General features: G+C 52.6%; 1 protein-coding gene across 11 annotated transcripts in view; it reads left to right on the top strand.

Annotated features, from left to right (window-relative positions):
• TMEM63C (transmembrane protein 63C) overlaps nucleotides 1–25,868 on the top strand; it is a 131,011-nt gene that overhangs the window by 99,251 nt on the left and 5,892 nt on the right. For all 11 annotated transcript variants that reach the window (XR_013386572.1, XM_077910126.1, XM_077910125.1 and 8 more), the window contains 17 exons: nucleotides 915–952; nucleotides 6,593–6,735; nucleotides 8,103–8,151; nucleotides 9,915–10,023; nucleotides 12,092–12,165; nucleotides 12,788–12,868; nucleotides 12,982–13,105; nucleotides 13,857–13,990; nucleotides 15,395–15,517; nucleotides 15,875–16,028; nucleotides 17,267–17,373; nucleotides 18,443–18,529; nucleotides 19,091–19,156; nucleotides 21,566–21,728; nucleotides 21,938–22,043; nucleotides 22,289–22,456; nucleotides 24,542–24,651. Coding sequence is in view for 10 of the 11 variants with exons in the window: in XM_077910126.1 (XP_077766252.1) it covers nucleotides 915–952; nucleotides 6,593–6,735; nucleotides 8,103–8,151; nucleotides 9,915–10,023; nucleotides 12,092–12,165; nucleotides 12,788–12,868; nucleotides 12,982–13,105; nucleotides 13,857–13,990; nucleotides 15,395–15,517; nucleotides 15,875–16,028; nucleotides 17,267–17,373; nucleotides 18,443–18,529; nucleotides 19,091–19,156; nucleotides 21,566–21,728; nucleotides 21,938–22,043; nucleotides 22,289–22,456; nucleotides 24,542–24,651 (1,836 nt within the window). In the remaining variant the exon portion in view is untranslated. The remainder of the gene's footprint in view (nucleotides 1–914; nucleotides 953–6,592; nucleotides 6,736–8,102; nucleotides 8,152–9,914; nucleotides 10,024–12,091; nucleotides 12,166–12,787; nucleotides 12,869–12,981; nucleotides 13,106–13,856; nucleotides 13,991–15,394; nucleotides 15,518–15,874; nucleotides 16,029–17,266; nucleotides 17,374–18,442; nucleotides 18,530–19,090; nucleotides 19,157–21,565; nucleotides 21,729–21,937; nucleotides 22,044–22,288; nucleotides 22,457–24,541; nucleotides 24,652–25,868) is intronic.

Consider the following 25,868-nt stretch of genomic DNA (forward strand, 5'->3'; position numbering starts at 1 on the left):
TCCTCACGCACGCTCTTCCCAAGCAGACTTCCTCTCTAGGCCTCCCCTCACCTGCAAGGCTGAGGCTGCCTTTCCCCACCACCCAGAGACTCCAGACAGCAAGACCCTGAGAGAAGGGCACAACCAAGCAGACTCTCAGGTGTAAGAGAAGAAACCCAGCTCAAACTAGTGTTGAAAAAAAAAAAAAAAAAAAAAACAACCCACAGCAGTATGTGGCTTAAATCGGGGGAAATTTGAGAAAAGTGGCTACTTTTGCATACAGGTAGATCCAGGAAGTCCAGCAATGCCACCAAGATCCCCTCTCCCAACGACCTCTCTCCTCTGAGTGGGCTTTTTTTTTCTTTCAGACATGCTCCTGCCCATGACATTGAAGATGGCACCAAGCCACTGTGGGCTACATGGTGTTCATTACGGTGCAGGAGCTCAGGCAGAGAGCGAGCCCCTCCCACAACACCCTAACTAATTCCCTTATGAGAATTTTGATTGGCCCCACTTGGGTCATGCTCCCATCCATCAACTGACACTGGTGGCAAGACCCCTAGTTCATGGTCAGCGTACCAGGCTGCATGCACGAGGTGGGGGGCATTTTCTGGAAGGAAGCAAGAAGCGACAGATGGAAAGCAGCTGACATCCACCCCACAAAGGGTCCCTTCTCCCCCTCTGGCCCAAGGCCCATGAAGCCCCCATTTCATGGTAACAGAATGCCATGTGGCAGGAATGTCAACTCACAGCTCACTTCCAGGGAGAACTCTCCTTGGATGGTCACCGCTGATTCCAGATGGAGCCCACTTGCTTCCAGGACCTGTGCTCTTTCCTGCTGCCATCTCTTGCCTGGAAGGAGGCCTGGGTTCCCACAGCCGAGGAGGGGGGCCCCGGGCCTGGATTTTCTCACATGTTCTCTCCTTTCTCCCCAGGGCTTCTATTCCTGGTTCTTCAACACTGTCACCATGAAGTAAGTGCCCGAACCTTCTGAGCTTGTCCAGCAGCTGCCTTACGGTGGGGACGATGGGGGTAGCACCTGCTGCCCTGCAGGTCTGGGCCTGGGACCTGAGTTTTGCACCCCAATCCCCACCCCTGCACCCTGACCATCTTAGCCCAGCCCAGACAGAGGATGCTCTCTGGGCTTCCTGGGGCGGGAAATGAGAACTGGACCTGGCCTGCAGCCCTCAGAAGAGGACCACTTTCTCACACATAAAAACATGCTTTTATGACCTCCACACTAGGAAAAAGAAATTCTTCCTGCATTGCTCTTTGCTTTATTTTTGTGGCCATCTTTCCTCATATTGAAATGGAAAAGAAAACACTGGGCAGAAGGGCGCACTTCCTCTTGCCTCAGCTCTGATTACCGAGGGCCAGCCCCTTGCCTGCCGGGCCTCCTGGGTCTCTTTAGGGCCAGACCCCACTTGGGAAGGAGACCAACCCCAGGTCAGCTGTTTTCTCCTGATTCTCCCATGCTTCAGGATTCTGACTCCATGCTCCTGCTTCTGCCCAGCTTCAGCTGAGCACCTTCCAGAACCCTTTGCCCCCACTGTGTGGATGTCCGTGTATACATGTGCACACACTCATGCCCATGCACACAGCTCTGCCTCCACCTCATAGCCCTGTCCATTCCCGGGCACTCCCTAAATATCCCCCATGCATTCTGCCCTGCCCATCTTTCAAACCCCTCCTTCAGGGCCCTCTCTTGCCTGGTGTGCCTACCTTGGGGTGCCCCCCAGCTGCCACTCAGAGGCCACCGCAGCAAGGGGCCTGACAGGGCCTGCTAATTTGCATTCCTGGCAAAGGCTCAAAGGACTTCCTCCTTCGTGTGCCTCCAGGCCCACTAGTCAAGGGCCTCATTCATACATTTCCCCTGAGACCCCACCGTACCCCCATGAGCCACCTCAGGGCACCTCTCTTTCTCCAGACCTTCTGAAGGGGGCACAAGGCACCTGGCCTGAGCCCTGGGGATCCTAAGCTGGGCTCAGGACCATTGGCCTCTGGTGTTGGAGCTCCAACCCTACTGATGGAGGAGTAGTCCCCATGGCCTTGCCTCCCTCCACCCCAGTCTTCCTTGTCATTCATCAGAGCCCCTAGGAAGTGATACAGTTAGTTTGTGTGCGGTTCAGAGATCCTAGCCACATGTAAAGGGGAGTGGAGGGGAAATAGTTTATTTCTTGGCACCTTCTCTGGCTTTGCTATGGTAACTTTTTCAAAAAGATTTTATTTTTATATTTGAAAGAGAGTATGAGTGAGCGAGAGAGATGGAGCCGGGGGAGGGGCAGAGGGAATGGGAGAAGTAGGCTCCCTACTGAGCAGGAAGCCCAACACGGCTCAATCGCAGGACCCTGGGGTCATGACCTGGCTGAAGGCAGACATTTAAGCAACAGAGCCACCCAGGCACTCTGGCTTTGGTAATTTTTAAGGCATGCACAAGCTCACAAAATAGAACACTTTGCGTGGTAGGTGTCTCTGTGGTGTGTGTGCAAATATGAGATATTAAGAAGCACATCAATACGTTGGTGCACATCTGTGTGTGCAGCTGTTCAGATGTGCATACCTGGATCTGCAGGTCAGGGGTAGGTTGGTATGCACAGTTGTGTGTGTGTCTGGGTGAGGATCCTCTTCCCCTATCCTATTCCACCCTAAGGCTCCTCCATTGGGAACACATCATCCGAGAAGGGAGGAAGGCTGGCTATTGCACCATGCATCCTGCAGCATTTGAGAGCAGTGTCTAGAAGATAGCCTGACACATTTGCTGAGCAGGGACAAGGATGCCAGAGTCCCCTGTGCACAAAGGCCAGGCAGCCTAGTTGGAGAGGCAAATGTTAACAAGAATCACTAATATAATTCATAATGGGGAGGTTATAATTGCTGTCCAAAGAGCATTTGGGAAGCAAGAAATTCATTCCAACCAGGGATAGGGGGTTCAGGAGAAGCAAGTTTTGTACTAGGCCTTGAAAGATGGGAAGAATTTCCTTACTAGGCCCCCTGGAGGATCCATCACAAATAAAGGACCCTGTGAGTGAAGGTTTGGGGCAGAGATGGGCAGGGAGCATCCAGAAATGTTTAGTCTGGTGTGGCTAGAAACAAGGAAACATGGCAAGAGAGAGGCTAAAAGATTGGGCTGGAAGGATCAGCCCGGAGGAGGCAGTCGAGACTGCCATGCTGAGAATCCTGGGCTTTGATCTAGAGGCAGTAGAGAGCCAATTCCTTTCTTTTCTTTTTCTTTTTTTTTTTTTTAGCAGAATCCTCAGAATGAGAACCTATTTGTAGGCAGAAGTATGGGCTGGGGGGACTGGCAGTTGAGAAAGTCCAGAGGCAAAGTGAGCACCTGAGGAGGCTTCTCCCATGCCTGGGTAAGAAGTGGTGCTGACGAAGGGAGGGGACAGATGGAGAGAGATCATGGGGCTGCAGTCTATGGGTCTCCATCTGGCTTTCAACTGGTTTAGAAAAGGAGTGATCCGGGTCTGGTCTCTGGGGAAGATAGCCATGCCACTCTCTGGGAGCTGGTGAGATATGAGGAGTCGGGAGAAGGATGAGAGAGGCCAGGGCAAACCATGAGTTGCCGGCAAGCTATTGAAAAACAGGGTTAGTTAAAGCTTCCAAGGAAGGTCAGAGCCAGAGGTGGGTGCGTGAGGCCATAATTGAAGTTGTGGGAGCAAGATTGAAAAAGAGATGGGGGCAAGATCTACAGATGGGGCAGGAGGAAGAGGGTGCAATCTCTAGGACCTGGACTTACCGAAGCCACCACGGGCTTCGAGGACCCAGGAGGGTGTGGCCCGCAGCTCGCAGCTCTGGGTTGAGTGGAATGAGAGTAAGAAGAGGGCGTGGACGGCAGTGATTTGGGTCTGCATTGGGGGGGCCATTCCAGGGTAAGCTGTCCACAAAGTAGAGGCAGAGGAAGAGGCAGGTGGGAAGAGGGAGGGTGAAGGTGTTGACTGGCTCTTCAGGGGAAACAAGTCAGGGAATGGAGGCTTGAGGAATTTCTTGTATTTCAGAGTGGCCCATGTGCACTTGAACCCGGTTGTGGTTCCAGGGGAAGAAGAGTGAGTAGGTGAAGAGAGGACAGTGGATCCAGTTGGTCTCCAGAAAGAGGCAGGGGAAGGGAAGCGATCAGAGCCAAGGGGAGATTTATTGTGAGGAAGAGGGTGGTGGCTGGAACATCGTGGTTGAGAAGAGGAAGAATGAAGTAGAGGAATCCAGACAGACTCAGAACTACAGCTTCCCCCGGAGCTGTAAGGCAGGCTGCTGTAAGGCGGATAGCCTGACTTCCCCCCCAGAGAGACGGGGAGACAGACGGAGCAGTGAGCCCAGGGTGGGGAGCAGGAAGGAAATCCTTGTGTCCTTGGCCCCCCAGCCCTGCTCTGCTCCCAACTGGAGATCAGACAGAGGCTCTCTGTGCCCCCCGCCTCAGAGGCACACTCCATCAGGTGACCAGGTCTTGGCACCCCAGCCTGCAGCAGGACCCTCCCTTCATTCCCGCTCTCTGGCACCCAGCCTTCTCGCCAATTCCCACCCACTCCATTCTTGGGATTTAATTCTCAAGTCCAGGCCAGGAAGTATTTTAACTGCTTGCAGTTAAAAAAAAAAAAAAAAAAAATCGAGAGCTCTAAATAATTCCCTAAATGGGGAATATTGAAAAGCCTTGAAGATATGCTCTTTATAGTATTGTTTAAAAATAAATCTGAATCCTGGACTGGATGCTAGAAGTTGCACACAATCTACAAGCCTGATTGGAGTGAGGGTGAGTAAACTCTGGTTCGCCCACCGATGGGGTCGGGGCCACCCTGGTGCTGAGTGTGAACCCGTGCTCCGTCAGTGCCACTGTCACTGTTATCACTGTTCAGCCGTGCAGACATTTAAGACAAAATGTGAAATGTTCAGAAAAGGCTTTAGATTAAATGCTGAGCAACACAGCAATACATCCGATGCTGTTTATACTATGGTCACGAAGTTAAATCATCACAACAACAAAAACCTAAAGGCAATGAACCAAAGTGCTTCACAGTCATTATCTTAGGCTGATTGAGATTGTAGGTGGATGATTTTCTTCTCCTTTTATTTCCCAAAAATTCTATAGTAAGCATGTGCTACTTTGAAATTTTTTTTTGAAGTACAACACACATATGGAAGAGTACACAAAAAAATCAATGTCCAGCTCAGTTTATAGCAAAGCAGGTCAAGGATTAGAACATTGTCAACACTCCAGGAGCCCTCCTCCTGCTTCCTCCCAATGCCCCCCTTCCTGTCCCTTCCCACTCACTTCTCACTCTCCAAAGGCAACCCGTACCCTGACTTCTTTTTTTTTTTTTAAAGATTTTATTTATTTATTTATGAGAGATACACAGAGAGAGAGAGAGGCAGAGACATAGGCAGAGGGAGAAGCAGGCCCCATGCGGGGAGCCTGACAGGGGACTCGATCCCAGGTCTCCAGGACCAGGCCCTGGGCTGAAGGCGGTGCTAAACCGCTGTGCCACCAGGGCTGCCCCGTACCCTGACTTCTAACTCCGTTGTTCAGTATTGCCTGTTTTTGAACTTCGTGTCTGAAAACATTCAGTATGTATTTGTTTGTGCCTGGGTGTTTCACTCAATATTGTGTTTATGAAGTTCAATTATGGTCATTCATTTTTATCTCTGTATAGTATTTCATTCTACATATTATGTGATATATCATCTATCTATATATATCATTATACGTATATCTCATATGTATACATATATATCTCACAATTCTTTTTTTTTAAGTAGGCTCCATGCCCAATGTGGGGCTTAACTTATAACCCTGAGATCCAGAGTCACACGTTCCACCGACTGAGCCAGCCAAGCACCCCTATGGCTCACAATTCTTGTGTCCATTTTTGCCTTCAGTAGACATTTAGGTTGTTTGGGGCTGGGCATCTGAGGTTCTTATACATGTCTCTTGATACACATGTATATGTGTTTCTACTGGAAATAAAACTAGGTGGGAGTTGCTAAGTCATAGGGAGTGCATATATTCAATTTCCTTAGATAATACCCACTGTTTGCCAAAGTGGCGGTGCCAGACTACATGCCCGTGGGTGTGGGAGAGCTCCCCGTGCCCCCCACCCCCACCCTCACCAACACTTGGTATTGTCTGACTTTCTAATTTTGGCCAATCTGGCAATGTGGAGTGATGTCTCCCTATGACTTTAAAGATTCCCTTTTAATTTACAAGTTAAAAGAGAAAAGAAATAGGGTGCATCTTGCTATCCCTAGTGGTTTGTCTGGTGCGCGCCCCATAGCAAGCACTCAACATGCATGAGGAAGCAATAAAAGATGGAATGGATGGTTGATTTCAAAAGTGCTTCTGAAAAAAAAAAGTGCTTCTGGATTCCCAAGTGTGTGTCTGTAATAGCTTCTGCCTTGGACATGCCTGTGAAATTCAGTGAAATACATTTCAGACATGATAGAGGCTTTGAGATAAAGGGTGATATTTCTAAAAATAAAAATAAAAACTTGGGCATAGGGTGATAATCTTCTCTTCCTAATCTCCCTCTTCCCTCCCCCCCCACCTCCCCCTCCCCGCCTAGCTTAGTCTGTGTCCATATCGGCCCCCTGAGGATGATCCTTGTCTATGTGTCTCTTCCAGGAATGAGGATCTGATCAGCAAGTGTGGAGACGATGCCCGCACCTACATCATGTTCCAGTATCACCTCATCATCTTTGTGCTGATACTCTGCATCCCCTCCTTGGGTATCATCTTGCCCATCAACTACACCGGAACCGTTCTGGGTAGGTGGAGCTCAGTGCACCCAGGGCCTGGGCCACTACAAGGGCAGCCCAGTAGGCAGGACAGAGCTTGGGTCTTGGTAGTCTAGAAACCCAAAATTTAATTCCACTTCTCAAAATTCGTTGTGGGACCTGAGGCAACCCAAACTTTAGTTCCCCCAAGTGGAGAACAAGTTTGGCCCAGGACCTGGCACATGGCAGGCACGTGGTAGTAATTCAGTCTGAAATTGGCCAGGTGCTTGCTAGGCCTTTTTATGGCATGTGATCTACTGCAAAGATCCCTGCACTTGATCTTTCCCCACCTCCACTGGGGCAGACACAGCACTGGAAGTGCAAAGTTGGTCTCTTGGGAAGTCTTGCTACACTTGTCATAAAAGGGACAAGTCCTTTTGACAGGCTGACATTGTTGGTTTGGGCTTCAAAGACAGAAAAATTTGATTCCCTGACTTTGACCCATATCTGCTTCCCAGAAAATACCTTCGCCCAATCTAGCAAGTTATTTCAGTTTATATTCAGCAGATCAATCTCCCTGGGCGTTGGGTCCTCAGCTATGGGGGTTGGGAGAGAATGTATGGCCAGTGCCTAGCACATAGTGAGCACTCAGCGAATAACAGCCAGGATTTCATGTAGAACTATGAGGATGGGCAGAGCTGGAGGCTGTGTAACTGGGTGGTATAGTTTAGCACCCCAAATGCCCAGGTGGCAGCCAGTGGTACCCTGGTTCCTCACATGTCTGTCTCTCCTCAGCCACAGGTAAGCTTCAGCTAATTCAAGGTGGCATCCAACATCTGTGCCACCAAATATGGCCACCAGAGTAAGCAACCTCTGTCTTTCCAGATTCTCTTCCTAAGAGCTAGTGTGTTGGCTATATTTTATAATATGTATGTTATACTAATGCAGGATTTCTGGGCACATTTCATAACATCCAGAGATGTCTAAACTGACAAACTAACACACTTTGCCAGAAGGATGTAGTCTGTCTGAAGGAGGCAATGGGACATTCTTATTGTGATGGTTGCCAGGGTTAACAGCCTTGCTGGTTTCATCCCTCCACTGAGGCGGGGCCCCAGGCTCCTTCAATGAGCATTTTCTGGTGCCTGACATGCTCCAGTTGGACACTGGGGATGCCACACCAAGACTTCGTCTCACAGCACAGCCATAGAGCCTGAACCAGCAGTCCCAGGGAGAAGAAGAGGCCTCTGCTGGTTTTGTTGGGAGTTGGGGGCAAGTTCTGGGGAACGAGAAGGAAGGGCAGGACGTGGGCAAGCGTCTCCAGACCCCAGGCGTTCATTCGGCAACCTTGAATTTGAGCGACCACCCTGCTCAGCCAAGAAACTGGCCTTGAGGTCAGCCACTTTCTTCTCTTCCAGATTGGAGTAGCCACTTTGGTCGGACCACCATTGTCAATGTCTCCATAGAGTAGGTACCTGCGCCTCTTACCTCCTGTTCTACAGGCTGGGGCATCAGTGGGGAGAGAAGGTCCGATGTGTGGGTTGGAAATGTGGGCACTGCTTTGCTGATAAGAAAGGCCTGGTTTCCTTGGGACCTGTGTACTGAGTGGGAGGCCAGAAGTTGCATTCTCTTGGCGGGACGGGACTCTTGTTGCCTCAGTGTCCCTGGATCTGTAAGAGGTAACAAACTGGCCACTCCTAAAAACTTGGAAAGATGGTTCCTGTTTGTTTAATATGTCCAGCACCCAAGTGGCAAGGACTCTGTAGGAAGTAGAGGCTTAAGCTATTATTTCCTGCTCACAAAATAGTGCAAATCAACCGTCATATAGTGAATAAAGCGTAGACCCAATTCCCATAGTGGGGGTGGAAGGGACCGAGGAACCACATGACCTGGCTTCATGCCCCACCTCTGCCATTAGCTGGCCCTGAATCTGGGGCAGTGCATGCCCACCCCAAGCTTCATTTCTGGTCTGTTGAGGAAGAACAGCTGTTGGACATGATTCATGGATTTGAACAGCATCCCACCCAGTTGGTGGTTAAATCAATGTGTACTGAGCCAGGTATGGCCCTGCCGGTCCCTGCTGAGAAAACAGGCCCCCTGGGTGTCTTGGCCACGTGTGGCCGACTTCCTGACAAAGCTGATGCAGCAGGTCCAGCAGGTGTGAGTGGGCTTTTACACATTCCTGCCCCACTTTCCCTGCCCCACCCCTGCCCCTCTGCCCCCCAAACCCTGCAATCTGTCGAGCTCCAAAATCAGCAGAATGGGGCTGTGGCATCCTCCTGCCTCCCCCTCCAGCCACCTCCTCTCCTGGTGCTGCCAGTACCAGAGCAGAGCTCACCAGCTTGTCCCAGGCCAGCCGCTGGTGCAAGGTACCTACGGCTTCCCAGCAAGATGCTAATTTTAATAGGGCAGGGAAAACCCTTCAACATCCATCAATCCATATTGGCAGAGAGCTGGCGTGTCCCTGAGAGACCACATAAACCTGCCCCTCTGAAGAAACGGAGAAGTGAGACATCCAGCTGGACAGGGACAGGGAATGCTAGGTGAAATGCCCGTGGGACCAGTGGTGAGGAGATATTTTGAAGCAAGGCAGCTCTGCTCTTCTCAAACTGCACCAAATATGGAGGGCCCTGTTTCTGAACAGTCCTCTTGGCCAGATGCCTTGGGACAGCATCATATGAGCCCAAAGCCCTAATGCCACCACTCTTGCTACTCCAGGAGAAGCAGAGCGAATCTGCCGGGCCCTCCTCCCTCTGGGCCTGAGTATGACCCCCCCCATTCCCCACCAGAGAGGTCACACAGCCCTCCACTGGGCAGCCGTGGGAGCCTGAGCGGGAGCCGCCAGCAGCACAATACAGCGCGAGGAGCCCCAGTGCTTCTGCCGCCCAGTGCTGCCACAGCTAGGGTGACCTCGGGCAGGTCCCCCGCCACCTTGACCCTCAGTTCCCTATAGATAAAATGAAGATAGTCACAGTGCCCCCTTCATACGGCATGAGAGTCTAGTGAGAGAATGTACAGAAAGCATTGAGTCCCACCCACCTTGGGTCTGGCATATAGGAAGTACCCAATAAATGTTAGTCTTCAGTACCTGGCGTGGGACACCCCCTTCTGACCATGGCCATCCCATTCCAAGGTGCCCGAGTGTCTGGAAGCACCAGAGGGTGGCCCAGGGGGCACCGTATGGGGTGGGAGAGGGTGTTCTCATCCCTCCTGTGTCTTGTTTCTGGCAGGAGTAAGGTTCTGTGGCTGCACAGCTGCTTCTCCTTCCTCTACTTCCTCCTTAACCTCGTCTTCATGGCTCATCACTGTTTAGGGTTTGTGCCCAAGAGGAGCTACAGGGTGAGTAAGTGGAAAGAACTCCCAGAACTGTTCTCTCCCAGCCAGAAGCTCCCCCGTTGGACCTCCCCACTCCCCGCCCTCAGAGGCATCCCAGTTGGGCACATTCTGCACACCTGTGGGGGGCAGTCTCACCTGAGCAGGGCAAGCCTCTTCCCCTTAGCCCAGTGGATCAGTACCTGGCACCTAGCACAGCTCTCCTGGTCGGTAAACCATGGAAACACTTCTACACTGGTTGGTAAACAGCTGCTCCCAGGTGCATCCTATGCCTGTGCCCTGCTGCCCCCACCCCCCTCTGAAGACCTCTGGACCCCCACCTCCCACCATTAAAGGGTTAACAAACCCCTGGACCAGCAAGGGGCTTCCATCCTGAGTGCTCAGCGCCCCCTGCTGGGGAGTTCCCAAGTTCCTTGCCCTTCCATAGTTCTGAGGTCAGAGACCCCGCCCCCCAGGGACTGGCCTACGTGTCCCCACTGTCCTGGTTTGGGTCACCCCCACCCCAGCTCCCAAGCAGGCCCTAAGATAAGGGTTTGGCACAGCGTTCACTTATTCTAAAAGTGGCTCCTAGGAAAAACCTCTAGAGGGTGGGGAAGTGAGATGGAAAATAAGGTTCAGGTAAGAGGGAGCCGTCAAGGAGAGGCTCACACTGCCCTGGGAGTCCGATAGGACATGCACCCTAGAGTTTTCCCAGCCTAGGGGAGCAGTCGGGCACTTTTCTACCAACAACCTGTCCATCACTGGTTGAGGCGCATCTGGGGCCTTACCTCTTCACACACCTGCTCCCTGACATTGGCAGCCCCAGTGTTTAAAGTGCACAGCTGCCCTTAGGGTGTAGAGGTGAAGCTGAGGGGCTGCAGGTGGGCCCAGCAGTGCTGCCTGCCCAAGCCCACACCCACACCCATATGGCCCAGCTCCAACTCCAACTCCAGCCCCAGCCCCAGCCTCAGCCCCTGCCCCAGCCTCAGCCCCTGCCCCAGCCTCAGCCCCAGATCCAGCTCCAACCCCAGTCCCAGGCCCAGCCCCAGCTCCAACCCCAGGCCCAGTCCCAGTCCCAACTCTAGCACCAGCACCAGCTCCAGTACCAGCTCCAACCCCAGGCCCAGCCCCAGCTCCAGTACCAGTTACAACTCCAGACCCAGCCCCAGCTCCAGCACCAGCATCAGCACTAGTACCAGCACCAGCAAGGGAAGGGTATTTGGGCTGTCCTGGCTCTGGTGACAAAGGGGAACAGTGCAGACTAACACCCTGGGCTCTGTCCTCAGCCATTCAGAGCTTCAGTGTAATAGGATCCTCTCCCTCCCTTGATGGCATCCATCCTAAAGGACCAATACACTCTAACCCACCCCAGAATGCAAATCCTCATACCTCTGAGAGGCTACCCCGAATGCTTTGGCCTGCAAGCATGGAGGCTTGGGCACCCTTGACCAGTCTGGACTCAGCTACTTCAGGTTTCCTTCTTGTTACCAGAAGCTTCTGCTGAGACTCCCATCTCTTGAAGCTCAGTTTACCAGACCTGAGGGGATGGCCTGGGAAGACATTTCCCACTCACAGAATAAAATGTAAAGTTTGAGGGGCTTCCCCATCCACTCCCCAGAGTCTACTCTCCTCCTAACCCCCCTGCCCAGTCTAATGTCAGGGACAGCCCTGCTATGTGAACCTCACGTGGCACAGTGGAGAGGCAGCAGGGCTGAGCAACGGCGGGGCCCTCTGGTTAGCACAAGAGCACGAGTACACGAGTAGCCCTTGCTCCTCCCGGAGCTCTGGTCTTCCTCCCCGGCCTGGTCTGCAGCCTCTGGCTCTCGCTCCCTTGACCTCAGCTGTCTGTGGCAGGAGGCCTGCACCAGGACCCCAGAGAATAACAGAGATGAAGCATGCCTGCCCTCAGCTGCCCGCAGCTGCCCACAGCTGCCCACAGCCCACGGCACACAGCCTGCTGAATTCAGGGACACAGGCCCAGGCAGCCTGGCTGAGTAGCAGACCTACTCCAGACAGTTCTGAGCCACCAAAGACCCAGACGTTAGGAGTCCTGTGTAAACACAGTCTTCTTTCTCCATTTGCCCTCCCCACCTAGGTCACAAGGACCCTAATGATCACCTATGTCCCAAAGGACATCCAAGACCCTGAAATCATCATTAAACATTTTCAGTAAGTGGATCGAGGGGGCGGAAGCATTGGTTACCTTCCCCCCAGTAACCCTGCCTGGATCTTCATGCTGGTAGTAAGGTGCCGTAGGATGCCGGAGCGAGAGACACTCCAAGTGGTAGCCCATCCTGGACCTGGCTCAGGATTAGCCTTCCAGAATGCAAGAGGCCCTGGGGCCAGTGTAGGGTCTCTGAAGCCAAGGGCTTTCCTGCGTGGTGTGAGTGTGGTGGGGTATAATTTTCTTCCTTTCCCTCATTCCTCTAACCACAGAGCCCAGTGAGCTCCTGACTGCAGTTATCTAGAGCAGGTCATGTTGGGGCATCTTTTGTGGCCCAAATTCCTAGCCCCAAGAGCCAATTCTCTCTGGTGAGCAGCAATTTCCAGGTCTGCTCCCTGGCTCTACTCTGGATCATCTGGGAAGGAGGTGGCAAATCTCAGATTACCAAGGATCAACTCTGAAATTTGACTTTAGGAACAAAGAATGGAGTCCTCCCCCTCCAAAAAAAGGGACCACGGGCAGCTGAGCCACTCAGCCCTGTGGGCTGTAGTTCCGGGTGGGCGTGGGGGTAGGATGGCCCATCCCCAGCACCACAGGCTGGCTCAGCATCCATGTCTGTGGCTACAGTGAGGCCTATCCGGGGTGCGTAGTGACCAGAGTCCACTTCTGCTATGACGTCAGGAACCTGATCGAGTTGGATGATCAGAGGTGAGTGCAGCGGGGCCTGTCTGGATCTGGGATGGGAGTGCAAGGGGAGGATGTGGCGGCTCTGCCGGCCCCCAACCGCAAGATCCTTGTTTCCATTGCCCGCTGGCTGACAGGCGCCACGCGATGCGGGGCCGGCTCTACTACACTGCCAAGGCCAAGAAGAGTGGGAAGGTGATGATCAAGACCCACCCCTGCTCCCGCCTGTGCTTCTGCAAGTGCTGGACCTGCTTCAAAGAGGTACCTGGCCCCGGCATCAAGGGATGCAGCAGAGGAGGGGCTGGGGCCCTGGGTCTCCAACTCTGTCCAGGGCTGTGTACCTCCAGCCCTATTCAGATCTGCTCAGGTGCTGTGGCACCTAGCTCCTCCCTCCCTTTCCACCATACCCTGCCTCTCTGTTGATAATACCGAGGAGCTGAGGCCTTTCTTGGATACCCATCTGGAGTGATCCAAGAGGGCTTGCTCTTGCTCACTTCCAGTCTTGGATGGGAGGACCAGAGAGAACACAATAGACTGCTGTAGGCTGCCGTGCCTCAGGCTTTCAAAGGGCTAGGACAGGAACATTTGAAGGTGCTCGGCTCCGTCTTAGCACCCAACCACCATGGCTTGGAGGAGGCCACAGGGCAGGACTGAACTCTAGCCAGTCTAGAAAATGAATCATCCCCATTTCCTGAAAATGCTGCAGACACATTCTATCCCTCCTCCGGAGTCCAGCCCCAAGTCCAAAAAGCAACCCCTAATCCCCAGGTGTGCCTCACCTGCCCCGGATCTAAGAGCAGGGATCCAATGTCAGAGTTACGACCTTTTCCTGTTCTCGAGTTGGGATCTTGGAGCCCACTGGGATCCTGAGCTCTTTGCCAGGCTTTGAAGGGAGTTGGGAATGGAACCAAAGCCTCAGGCCTACCACCTGAGTGGAGGGGAGGCCTATGTCCAGGCAAGGCCTTCCTAGAGCTGTGGCTTCTCCAGCGCTGAGGGCCAAATCTCGCCCCAGGTAGATGCAGAGCAATATTATAGTGAGCTGGAGGAGCAGCTGACTGACGAGTTCAACGCTGAGCTCAACCGCGTTCGGCTGAAGCGTCTGGACCTGATCTTTGTCACCTTCCAGGACGCCAGGATGACAAAGCAGTGAGTGCCAGGGCCAGCGGCTTGCTGTGCCCAGCCCGGCCCTGTGAATGGGCTTCTGCTTCTCTGAAACCATCCTCTTTCACCTCCATTCCAGTCAAGGGGAGAAGGAGAGAGAACCTCCCTCCAGTTCTCCATCTTCTGACCACCCCTCAACCCCTCCATGCGCCTCAGAGGCGGCCGCTGTCTTGCTTTCCCGAGCATGTCTGCATCCATTTCCCCACAGCTGCCAGACTCTGCTTGTCTCCAGAGATACCCAGGCTCTGGGCTCCCCATTCTCATGTCCTTGCTGTAGCACAGAGGTGGTCAGGATAGACATCTTGGTTTCTCTTCTAGGCCTTGACAAGAATGAATCCATTTCCCCCCATTAGACATCACCCCTTTCCTCATCGTGAGTGACAGAGTCAGGGTAGAGAAGCTCTACTTGCTCTCTGCTGCAAGGCCTCCCCTAATTCGTAGCCTTACAGCCTCCTCCCTCCTCTGCCCCAGCCTCTGGCAGCTCTACCTTGATAAGGAGTGGAGTGGCACTCTGGAAAGTTTTGGAAGGATCCTTAGGACAGGATCAAATAGATGGGAACCCCAGCATAAGTCCCTGGAGTATTGTGGGGCCCTCCTCTCTCTTGAGGGAGCTGATCATACACAACACTTTGTCCTCACCCACCCATACTCTATAAGGGAACAGTGGAACCACCTAGAATTTGGTCAAATACAATTGTGTGTAATTTTGCAAGTCACTTATACTCTCAAATTTTGTAACTCTCAATTTTGGTCCACTTATATCTTCCCTGTCTACCTACTTCCCAGAGGGTTAAGAAGCGATATATGTTCTATTTGGTATATATGTTATATAAAACAATATACCAATATAAGACAAAACTGTTTCTCTTCTGAGATACCGTCATTCAGTAGAGCGAATCTGAGGCTTAATTACAGCAGAAACATGAATTAGAAGACCAAGGACTCCAGTGCCAGCACCTGTCCCTCTTTGGTTGTGTCTTCAGGGACCTCAATTTAGTAATCTGTGCAATTGGGATTATATTCATCGTCAATTAGCACAGTGTCCGGCACACAAAAAGGACTCAGTTGGTAGCTATTAATACTAAGATGAGGCTGAAATTAGTACCTCGCTTGTCACCCTCAAGGAAAGAGCATATGTTTTTGCTGTCACTGCCATCAAGGGGAAAAGACTTCAGCTGAGACCCATGTGGTCCCCTCTCTTCCCAGGCAGGCCCTCCCACTGGTGCCTCTTTCCTCCAGGGACTAGGCTTTAGGAGCTGCCCACCTCTAAGATCCTGGGAGGCTTCACAAATCCCCAGGAAGTGGGGCCATCTGTAGGACCCTGGCATGGGACCCCTCCTGAGACTGTGACCCTCACACAACCTCTGCCTCCTACCCCCATCTCCGCAGCATCCGGGAAGATTACAAGTACATCCAGTGTGGCGTGCCCCCCCAGCAGTCTTCGGTGACCACCATCGTCAAATCCTACTACTGGAGGGTTGCCCTGGCCCCACACCCTAAAGACATTATTTGGTAAGCCCCCTCTGCCCCTCCCTTCTCCATTCAGCCCCTCCCAGACCAAGGAAGAGAACAGGGTGGGAAAGGAATCTGAGCCAGTTCCCCTACTTTGTTCCCCACTGGGCTTGGGCACCACAGCCTCTGCCCACCCCTAACCCCACCCCACCACGAGGGCCTTGACAAAGAGTGTGACTGAGGGGCAGATCCGGGGCCCGGTGCATTCAGGTCTGGGCCTGGCGGGGTGCGGGAGGGGGCTGAGTTAGACCAGGGCCATCCAGGTCTCTAGCCGGCATGCTGGAAACCACACGTGGGCCCCGTCTAAGGGCTGGACCTGAGATCCTAAGTGCGTCTCCCTCCTCCATCCCTCCCCAGGAAACACCTGTCCGTCCGCCGCTTCCATTGGTGGGCGCGCTTTATCGCAATCAACACCTTCCTCTTCTTCCTCTTCTTCTTCCTCACCACGCCCGCCATCATCATCAACACCATCGACATGTACAACGTCACTCGCCCCATCGAGAAGCTGCAGGTCCTGCCTCTGCTCAGGCCAGGCGTGGGGCCCCAGGGAGATGAAGGAAGAACTCAGGCGAGAATAGGGTGGGGGGGCCCCCTGGAACACGGCTCTGGAGTCCGGGCACCGCCAACATTGTGGAGGTGGCAGCAGTGTAAATGGTATCGTAGAGTGTCCTGTGTCCTAAAGGGATTGACTGTGCAGGTCACTGCCTGTCTGAGGGACTGGAGCGGGAGAGGAAGGAGGGGGGCTGTGGGGATGCTGCAGGCAGGTTCTGGAGTGAGCTGTGGAGGGGATGGGTGGTCCAGTCATGAGGGGGCTTGGAGGGCTCCTTTAGATTGGGTCACCCTGGGCCAGTGAGGGGTACAAAAGGTGCAGCAGAGGGTGTGCAAGCAGAGGGTGTGGCAAGTTCTGTTCTCCTCACTTTCTCTAGAGCTGGGCCCCTCTCCCATTTGGCACATAGGGGTGAGGGTGGGGAAGAGTGAGGTCAGTTCCCAGGGGGAAGAGTGAGATCAGTTCCCAGGTGAAGCGGGACCTTCACCTCCCTCACTTGCACACACACACCCGCTCCGGGCTGGGAGCGCTGGTCCCTGAAGGAGTCATGCAGGGACTTTGCCCTGACAGAGACTTCAGAGGAACTGGGCCGGCCCATTTCCAAATCCTATAGCCTCCAGGCTGTTATAACAGGCCTAGAAGGCCTCCACTTCCGCATTATCCTCATCCTTATTCCAGTGACACACGCACGCACGCACGCACGCACGCAGTCAAGCCATACTGCTTGGGCTGCTTGTCAGCTTCACAGGAGGGACGCCTCAGCACAGCTGTCCCTAGGGATTCTTCCCTCACACCTTCTCCCTTCTCTCCCACCTGTCACATGACATCACATTAAAGGTAATGTCCCACCTGCCTTCTCTGAACCATGAGGTCAGTGACAGCTGCTGGCTCTGGCCCTGGGGCGAAGTCACCACCAAGAGCCCAGGCTGCCCCTCCAGGGACCTCAGCATAGAAGACCTGTGCCCCTTGAGGGCACTCCTTGACCTTGGGGTGTCAACCTCAGCCCAGACCCCTGGCCAGCAAGGCTGACAACGAAGGCCAGGACCGCTGAGCAGCCTTGGGGAAACCAATCCTGCTCTGGGACTAAAGCTGGGGGAAAAGAGGCCAGAGGTGGAGGAGAAGCAAGGGTGGCCTGGAAGCGTGGAAGGGGAAGGGGCACTGCTTGTACTGACGTCTCTGCACGTCTCCGCTCTACCCTACAGAGCCCGGTCATAACCCAATTCTTCCCCTCCCTGATGCTCTGGGCATTTACAGTGATACTGCCTCTGATCGTCTACCTCTCCGCCTTCCTAGAGGCCCACTGGACCAGGTGAGATGGGGGCTCCTCTCCTAGCTCTCTGCCTCTCCTGCTCTCTGCCCTGGCACCAGCCCCTTCCCCAGCCCACTCTCCCACCAGCCTGGGGGCTCAGGCCTCCCATCTGGCCTAAGGAGTTGAACTGACATGGGATGGCTTTGATACCCAAAACCATCCCAAGACACTATGAGATAGAGATGAGAGATAGAGATAGAGATAGAGATAGAGATAGAGATAGAGATAGAGATAGGTTTTTTTGAAAGAGGAGACCGAGTTGTCTCTGGGCCCCTGGCCTCAGGGATGCTGAGATTGGGCCACCACCTCAGGCATGTTCAGGCCCAAAGCAAGGCCTCCTTGGACAGCTCCTTCAGCCTCCAGCCATGCACTGAGAGTTTGGAGCCGTAGGCAGAGACAGGTGGCCTGGAACTTTAGGAAGGAGGCCTAGGGTGAGGAGAGAGCAGGACTTGTCTAAAGAACGTCAGGAAGGCTGTCACAGAGGAACCTGTGAACTCAACCTGACTGTAGGCCCATGTGGCCCGAGCAGCACCCCCATTTTAAACAATATGACCTATAACTAAGCCCAAATAGCAGGTTAGCCCTACTAGTTCTATGATGGTAGCCATCTGGGTAGAAAATATTTACCATATCCTGGGGCAGGTGGACCTGCTTTTACCTGAAGACCGTGTGGATCTCAGAAGGGATTTCCTGCACCTAAAGTTCTTACCATCCTAACAGAAGCCCTTACTGGTCTTTTCTCTGTCCAAGAACATGGCTTTTGTAGATTACTGAAACTCGGCAGGGATCCTGAGTCTTGTTGGTAATGTCCCTCTAACAAAGATATCAAGCCCACAGCGCACGTGTGCCCTTCCTCCCCATCCCGTGCCCGCGGCTGACCAGACTAGTTGACTCTACTGCCCTTGCCTGCTGCCCCCAGCTGCAGCAGAGCTCCCTGTGCTCTGTGTAGATGGCTTTGGTATGCACTAGCCAACCGATTGTCTCTAGGCCAGGGAGCTGTCTCTGTCTCTCCATCCATGCTGTTGTTAGGTCTCTGGTTCTTATCACATGTTTCTTTGTTCCCTTCTAGATCAAGCCAGAATCTGATCATAGTGAACAAATGCTATATCTTTCTGGTGTTCATGGTGATTATTCTGCCCTCTATGGGACTGACCAGGTACCTCACCTCCCAGTATCCCTCCTCTCTCAGACAGGCTCACCCTAGAGTTGGAACCTCCTCTTTCAGATACTATAGGCCTACCTGTGGTTGCTGCAAATCCATTCCACAAATGACAGTCCAATGCCTGTCATGAGCCTAGCATGAGCCAGGTATCATGTGGACGCTAAGGCGTCAGCCATGAACTCTGCCTTCAAAGAGCTTATTATCCAGCTGGGGAAACAAGCCATGCCCATCAGCTAACCGACAGCCTAAGGTGGGAAAAATGCAGCCAATGTACAGTAGAAATTCGGAAGAGGGAGAAAGCACTGTGGGGAAAACGGCTGGTGAAGGTTTGCTAGAAGAGGCGGCCTTGAGATGAGAGACCAGAGGGTTAGGGGCGGGGGTGGCCCAGCATTAAGAAGGCAGAGAGGCAGTGTGGACTGGCAGCTGGGATATTAGAATGCAAGAGTCTCTAGGGATTGAATAAGGGAGGACAGAGGGAGGGAAGACAGGCCAAGAGGGACTGAACCCCAAGCCTAGATTCATTAACTAAAGGACCTACCTTATTCTTACTTCTAGTTTGGATGTCTTTTTCCGGTGGCTCTTTGACATCTACTATCTGGAGCAGGCATCCATCAGGTTCCAGTGAGTACAAGAGTGTATGCCCCAAGCACGCTCCCAGGGTACCCTGGAGCTTCCATAGGTCCATACCAGGTAGATACACGTCTCCTTCATTTGCCCACACAGGTAGAGAGATGAATGCATGCAAAGACTCTCATTAAGCAACCTACCTCTTAATGCCATGGACCCATTTGGCAATCTGGTAAAGCCCAGGGATCCCTTCTCTGAATGAAGTTTTGGAACGAATTGTAAATTTATAGGAAACTGCTCCCACACTGTCCTGTGTATCCTTCATCCAGTTCCCTCCCACCTCTGGTAACATCTGGCATAATTATAGTACCCTGTCACAACCAGGAAATTGACATTGATACAATCCACCCAGCTTATTCAGATTTTGCCAGTTTCATATACACTCTGAATAGATGTCTTTAAATGCACAAAATACCTGGGTTGAAAAGAACACCAATTATATTGAAATATTGTTACCAAAATATTTCTAAAAGTAAATTTGTAATAAAAATCTTTATTAGCACATTTAATAAGAGGACAATGCATTTTGAATACAAGTAAGCTGAAGTTGCATTCTTTTTTTAAAGATTTTATTTACTTATTCATGAAAGACACACACACACACACAGAGGCAGAGACAGAGGGAGAAGCAGGCTCCATGCAGGGAGCCTGATGTGGGTCTCCATCCCAGGACTCCGGGATCACACCCTGAGCCAAAGGCAGATGCTCAACCCCTGAGCCAGGTGTCCCTAAAGTTACATTTAGTTTTAAAAAGTGTCAGTGTGAATGCTGAAGCTACTTAGCTAGCAGAAGAGCATTCAGTTGACTGGGGTGGCAGGATCTTTGACAAAACAACACATAGATCACATTGGACATCCAGCCAATTTTGATTTCTTTTGTTTTGTTCTTAGGTTACAAATGTTGAAAATCCCAATTTTCACAGATGTTTGCATCTTTATTGTGATGTCACAAATGACACACAAGCTTTCACAGCTTGTTTTATTTATTTTTAAAGATTTTATTTATTTATTCATGAGAGGCACAGAATGAAGAGAGGCAGAGACATAAGCAGAGGAAGAAGCAGGCTCCCCATGGGTAGCCCAATGTGGGACTCCATCCCAGGACCCCGGGATCATGCCCTGGGCCCAAGGCAGATGCTCAACCACTGAGCCACCCAGGTGCCCTCACAGCTTGTTTTATAGGGCAAGGACCAGAGTTCTCTAAAGTTTCTGCAGCTAAAACTATACTTGTGATAAGTTGGACTTTTTTTTTTCTAGGATGAATGAGTGCATCTTTGGTTAGGTCAGTATCTTCGATACAGTTGTATGAGAGAGAAAAGAGTTGTAAGCCCATGACTCAACTTTGGTGCCATCAAGAAAGACTAGTTTTTGAAGGAGTTCTGAAATCTATCCAGGAAGCTCGCAGATTTCTCCTCTCAAAGAAACTGGCAGAATTGTGTAGATGGGGACACTGGACAGCAACAGAGATGCTGGGGCACCACCGTGAGAACAGGCAGTGTGGCCATTCATTCAGATGGCCCAGTGGCTCCTAGCTGAAGCGGGCCAGCTATGTCAAGAACACCCCTTGCAGACAGAACATTTCAGTCATGTAAAGTTAGTGTGTCTAATTTAGCCATGTGTTTAATAACTACCATCACTTTGAAGTGATGGTGAGTGCAAAGGTGTTGTCAGATATCACCACCAACTGCAGTGGGCTGATTGCAACGGTGACAGGGTCACAGCCGTAGCTGACATCGCTGTGATTTGTTGCCCACGTTCTTATTGGAAAGAAGTGGTACATTGCAGTTAGAGGCTTCTGAATGTCAAGATGTAATTCTTTTCCCCATTCTATGTCATAGATGCCCACAACCCCCCCCCCCCCGCCCCGCACCATGGACTCTCTGGGATCTAGGGGTCCTGGTCAAGCACCTCTGCTTTATTATTTTTTTTAAGATTTTATTTATTCATGAGAAACACACAGAGAGAGGCAGAGACACAGGCAGAGGGAAAAGCAGGCTTCCTGTGGAGAGCCTGATGCAGGACTCGATCCCAGGACCCCGGGATCGTGCCCTGAGCCAAAGGCAGACGCTCAACCGCTGAGCCACCCAGGTGCAGCCATATGTCACTTTTCTGAGGGCATTTCCACAGCACTTTATGTTTTTAATTATTTTTTCACCTCTGCTTTAGATCACGCCAGAGCGTATATTTCCCTACACACCCACCCTTGACGTAGACCAACCCCATCCCTGCTCAGAAGGGTGTGCATGAACTACAGTGGGCAGGGGGCACATGTGTATTGAAGCTTACTCTCCCCATCTCCACCCTCACCCTCCACCCCTTCCCCGTCTCCACCCCTCCCATCTCCACCCCCACCCAATATCCCCCCTCTGGCTTCTGTGCCATCTTCCACTGTCCCCGCGGCCAGGTGTGTGTTCCTGCCAGACAACGGCGCCTTCTTTGTCAACTACGTGATCACAGCGGCTTTGCTGGGCACAGGCATGGAGCTGTTGCGCCTGGGGTCCCTCTTTCTATATAGCATCCGCCTCTTCTTCTCCAGGTCGGAGCCAGAGAGAGTCCACATCAGAAAGGTGGGGGCCGGGCCCTGCCCTGCACACACTCCTTCCCATGGGAGGGGGACAGAGGACCCAAGGAGTGAGGAGAGGTGGGCTGGGGTTGGCAGGGAGCTGGTCCGCCAGGCTGAGCCTCTGGGGCAGCTCCTCGGGGATAGACCAGGAGCCACAGAAGGAGCCGAGGCAAGGGGACCAGGCCACCAAGTGAGCCCCGGCTTCTGCCCCAGAGCCAGGCCATGGACTTCCAGTATGGGCGGGAGTACGCGTGGATGATGAACGTGTTCAGCGTGGTGATAGCGTACAGCATCACCTGCCCTATCATCGTGCCTTTCGGTGAGTCTTCCTTCGGGGCCCCCAGGGCCACCCCACCTCCCCGGCCCTGGCCCCAGCCTCTCCTTGCTCTGCTGATAGTCTGTTCCAGGCCATCTCATATTCCAGCAAGCGGCCCGACGTGGGGGGGCTCAACTTCTCCCTACCGGAGGGTGCATGACCCTGGTGGCCGCGGGGGGCACCAGGGGTGGGGGGCTGGCTCTAGAAGCAGCAGCCCCCGAGCGCGCCTCCACCTTCCGGCCCTCCAGGACTGCTGTACCTGTGCATGAAGCACATCACAGACCGCTATAACATGTACTACTCCTACGCACCCACCAAACTCAACGAGCAGATCCACATGGCTGCCGTCTACCAGGCCATCTTTGCACCGCTCCTGGGTCTGTTCTGGATGCTCTTCTTCTCCATCCTGCGATTAGGTAGGTACCAGGCCTGCCTCTGCTGGTTCCCCTTGGCTGCACAAAGCCCTCAACAACCCCTCTGCTCTGGTAAAGCAGAAAAGGCCTGAGAGAAGCAAGGGTTGTTCCTGGATGGCAGCCCCCCAGGCGGCTCCTCCAGGCCTAAATTGGGCTCGTCCCAGCAGAACTTGGAAGCTAAGGAGACGGCTTGGACCGACACAGTCCAGATCGGATGCACTTTGGTTTACGACCCTCAGAGCAAGGAACATCACCTTCCTCCATTCTAACACAAGGCTGGTCAGAATAGAATATTCGCTATCAGGGTCAATTCCCGTGACCTCCCCCCAGGACCCTATAAGATGCCTGGTCTCTCGGATTCCCTAAAACCTGGAGGAGGATTGGGGTCTGCCCAGTGGCCAGCTTTCCCCCTGCTCTTAGCTACACCAAGCTACTGACCCTGGACCCTTGGAGGGAGAGATTCCTCCCCCGCCCCATGGCAAGCAGCTCACTCTGACCTCCCCATCCTCTCCACCACCAGATGGTTTCCTGCCTTCTCCCCACACTGGTCTTCCCTCAGGGACACTGGACCTTAGTCTTCTCAGTGGAGCGGAGAAAGGAAACCGTATTTTCTTACTCCTGTTGCGGTAGAGGCTGGAAACAGCTCTGCCCTTAGTTATTTGTGTGCATTATCCATTTGTTGCCATCGCCCTACTTCGTATCCCTCTAGTCTTTCCCTGCCACCTAGCGGACTTCATTTTTTAAATAATTTTCCTCTAAAATATAAAAGACTGTATGTTTCTATTTATTTTAAGGATTTTGTTTATTTATTCATGAGAGGCACAGAGAGAGAGAGAGAGGCAGAGACACAGACAGAGAGAGAAGCAGGCTCCATGCAGGGAGCCCGACGTAGGACTCCATCCCGGGTCTCCAGGAATCAGGCCCGGGGCTGAAGGCGGCGCTAAACCGCTGAGCCACCCAGGCTGCCCTAGACTGTATGTTTCTGAATGACCCATAATCTCACCCAGAGCCTGCTGTGGCTTTCAGACCTCATTCTGTGTGCACAGGCTGGGGGACAGGGAGGAGCATGGGGGGCAGGGGACAGTTACTGCTTTATTCTTACTTTTCAAAATCATGATTTCTACTTTATAATGTTTGGTCCCGTATCCCGAGTTTCTTCACTCAACATAACGTTCTGAGCAATTTCCTGTTTGAGCACGGGCCCTTGAACAGCTGCATTGAATCCTACCCATCTGAGTCAGCTCTCCATTGTTGCATATTGAGGTTGCTTGCCATTTTGCTCTTGGAGAAACACGATGACAAGCATCATCATGGGTCAGCCTCTGACTGTAGAGATTGATTTTTTTAAAGATTTATTTATTTGAGAAAGAGAGAGCATGGGGGGGGAGGCGAGTAGACACAGAGGGAGGGGGAGAAGCAGACTCCCCGCTGAGCAGGGAGCCTAATGTGGGGCTTGATGTGGGGCTTGACCCCAGGACCCTCGGATCATGACCTGAGCCGAGGGCAGAGGCTTAATCGACTGAGCCACCCAGATGCCCCTATAAAGATTTTTAATCTTTACCTCAGTAGAAAACTGGTGGCATAAAAAAGTTACCAAATATTCCTGAGAGAAATGTAAATGACTTGAATTCTGGATTGCTTTTCAGTGCCGTTAGCACAGGTAACCGCTGGTGCTAGGTGCAAGGACAGGTGTGCGCCAGAGACTGTATTTGGGGGCAGCAGCATGAATGAGTAACCCAGAGCTATTGCCCCAGGGACTGTGATACTGGAAGGAAACTGACAGGTCGAGGAGGACAGGTTTAATGGGCACTGGAGTGGACGCTTAAGGCAATTAAATTCTTTTCCTGGAATCCTTAAGATGCCAAATTCCAATGGTCACATAGCACCGAGGGATGACGTCCTGTGTCAGGCACATTGACTCCAGTTGCTAGGAGGAGAATTGGGGTAGGGGCCTCCCTGCCTTGGACTCGAGGCCTCCACAGAGGTGTTGAGGTGGTCTCTAGGGACCCAGTATCTTGGCTTCAGACTCCTGCCCACAGCTCCGGTTCTCAAGCACCCAGGCCCACGGCCTGTTCTTCTCCTTGGCAGGTACGCTCCACACCATCACCTTCTTCTCCCTTTCCACGCTCATCATTTCCATGATAATCGCCTTCCTCAGCACTCTTCTGGGGAAGCTCCAGAGGGTATCTGACTATGAGGTGAGTTACCCTTCTTTTCCTCCCTTTGTTCTTCTGGCCCCCCGGGGGACACGGCCCTAGGCCACCTTCCAACCTGCACAGCCACAGTGCGAGAGATGAAAGGCTCTTGCCTTCAGTGATGGTGTGTGCACACTCAGTGTGCGTGTGTGCGTGCCCTTGGGTGGCCCAGGCGCGGTGGGGAGGTTTCAAAGACGGCCATCCCCTCCTCCTCTCCCCTCTGGCATGTCCTCCAAACAGCAGGCTGGTCACGCATCCATCCCACATTGTGAGTCTGTCCAGCCACCGAGCTGTGAACACCACTGCAAGGATGGAGGGTTGAGAGAGAAGGACGGGGTGAAGGGTGGAAGGGTGGGTGCGGAGGAGGACGATTCCCTGAGGAGGTGGAAAGGTATCACCTTTTAAGGAATCCCAGGCTATTGAACTAGAGGCCTGGCTGTCTGGGCCGTGTGACTCCTTCAGCTCTTTGCTACTGGGACCCTGCCTTGTCATCAGAGAAGGGAGCCAGTCCCTGCCTGCTGAGAGCCATGCCAACAATGCTGTGCGCTCTAGATGGGCATTTCCCAAAGGGCCGCAGTGTGTCTGTGCAGGCATGTTAAAAATGATTTCCAGGGACTGAAACATCTTTTTTATTTTTCATGGTTACCCATTATTCTGTTGGTTCGCATTTATTTCTGTGTCTGCTTTTGTCAGTTAATGCAGGTTTTCTGTCTATAATAGTAAATGGTGTCCTTTTAAAATGAATGTACAGAAAGAAAAGAAAGGAAGTTTGTTTAAAGTTCTGGTATCCTGTTGAGTTGGAGGAAGGAGCCTCTTAGAAGAGAATCCTTTTACTTTTAGTGGCCTTGTGTCTGGAGGCCCTGGGCTCAGACCCCCACAGCCCTCTCTGCCTGGCCCTTCCTCCATCCCTGGCTCGAGGGCCACGAGAAACCAGAGGGGTCAAGGCCTCTGGCTCTGTCTTCCCAGTACAACAATGCCATGCGAGCTGGTTGCCCAGGTGTCCACTCTAGAGAAGGGAGATGGGAGGGGACCTAGACTGTGATTTCGGCAGTTCTCAGAGAGAGGAGAAACCCCGGGAGGAAAGAAGAGACTAGAGTCAAAGCAGGCTCATATTCAATCCTAATCCCAACTCTCTGCACTTCACCCCATTATGGATCTTGGGAATGGAATATTGAAAAGAGCCACCAGCATCCCAGTCCTCATCCTGTCCCCGTGGGCTT

This window comes from Canis aureus, chromosome 9 (genome assembly GCF_053574225.1).
Source record: "Canis aureus isolate CA01 chromosome 9, VMU_Caureus_v.1.0, whole genome shotgun sequence".
Classification (NCBI taxonomy): domain Eukaryota; kingdom Metazoa; phylum Chordata; class Mammalia; order Carnivora; family Canidae; genus Canis; species Canis aureus.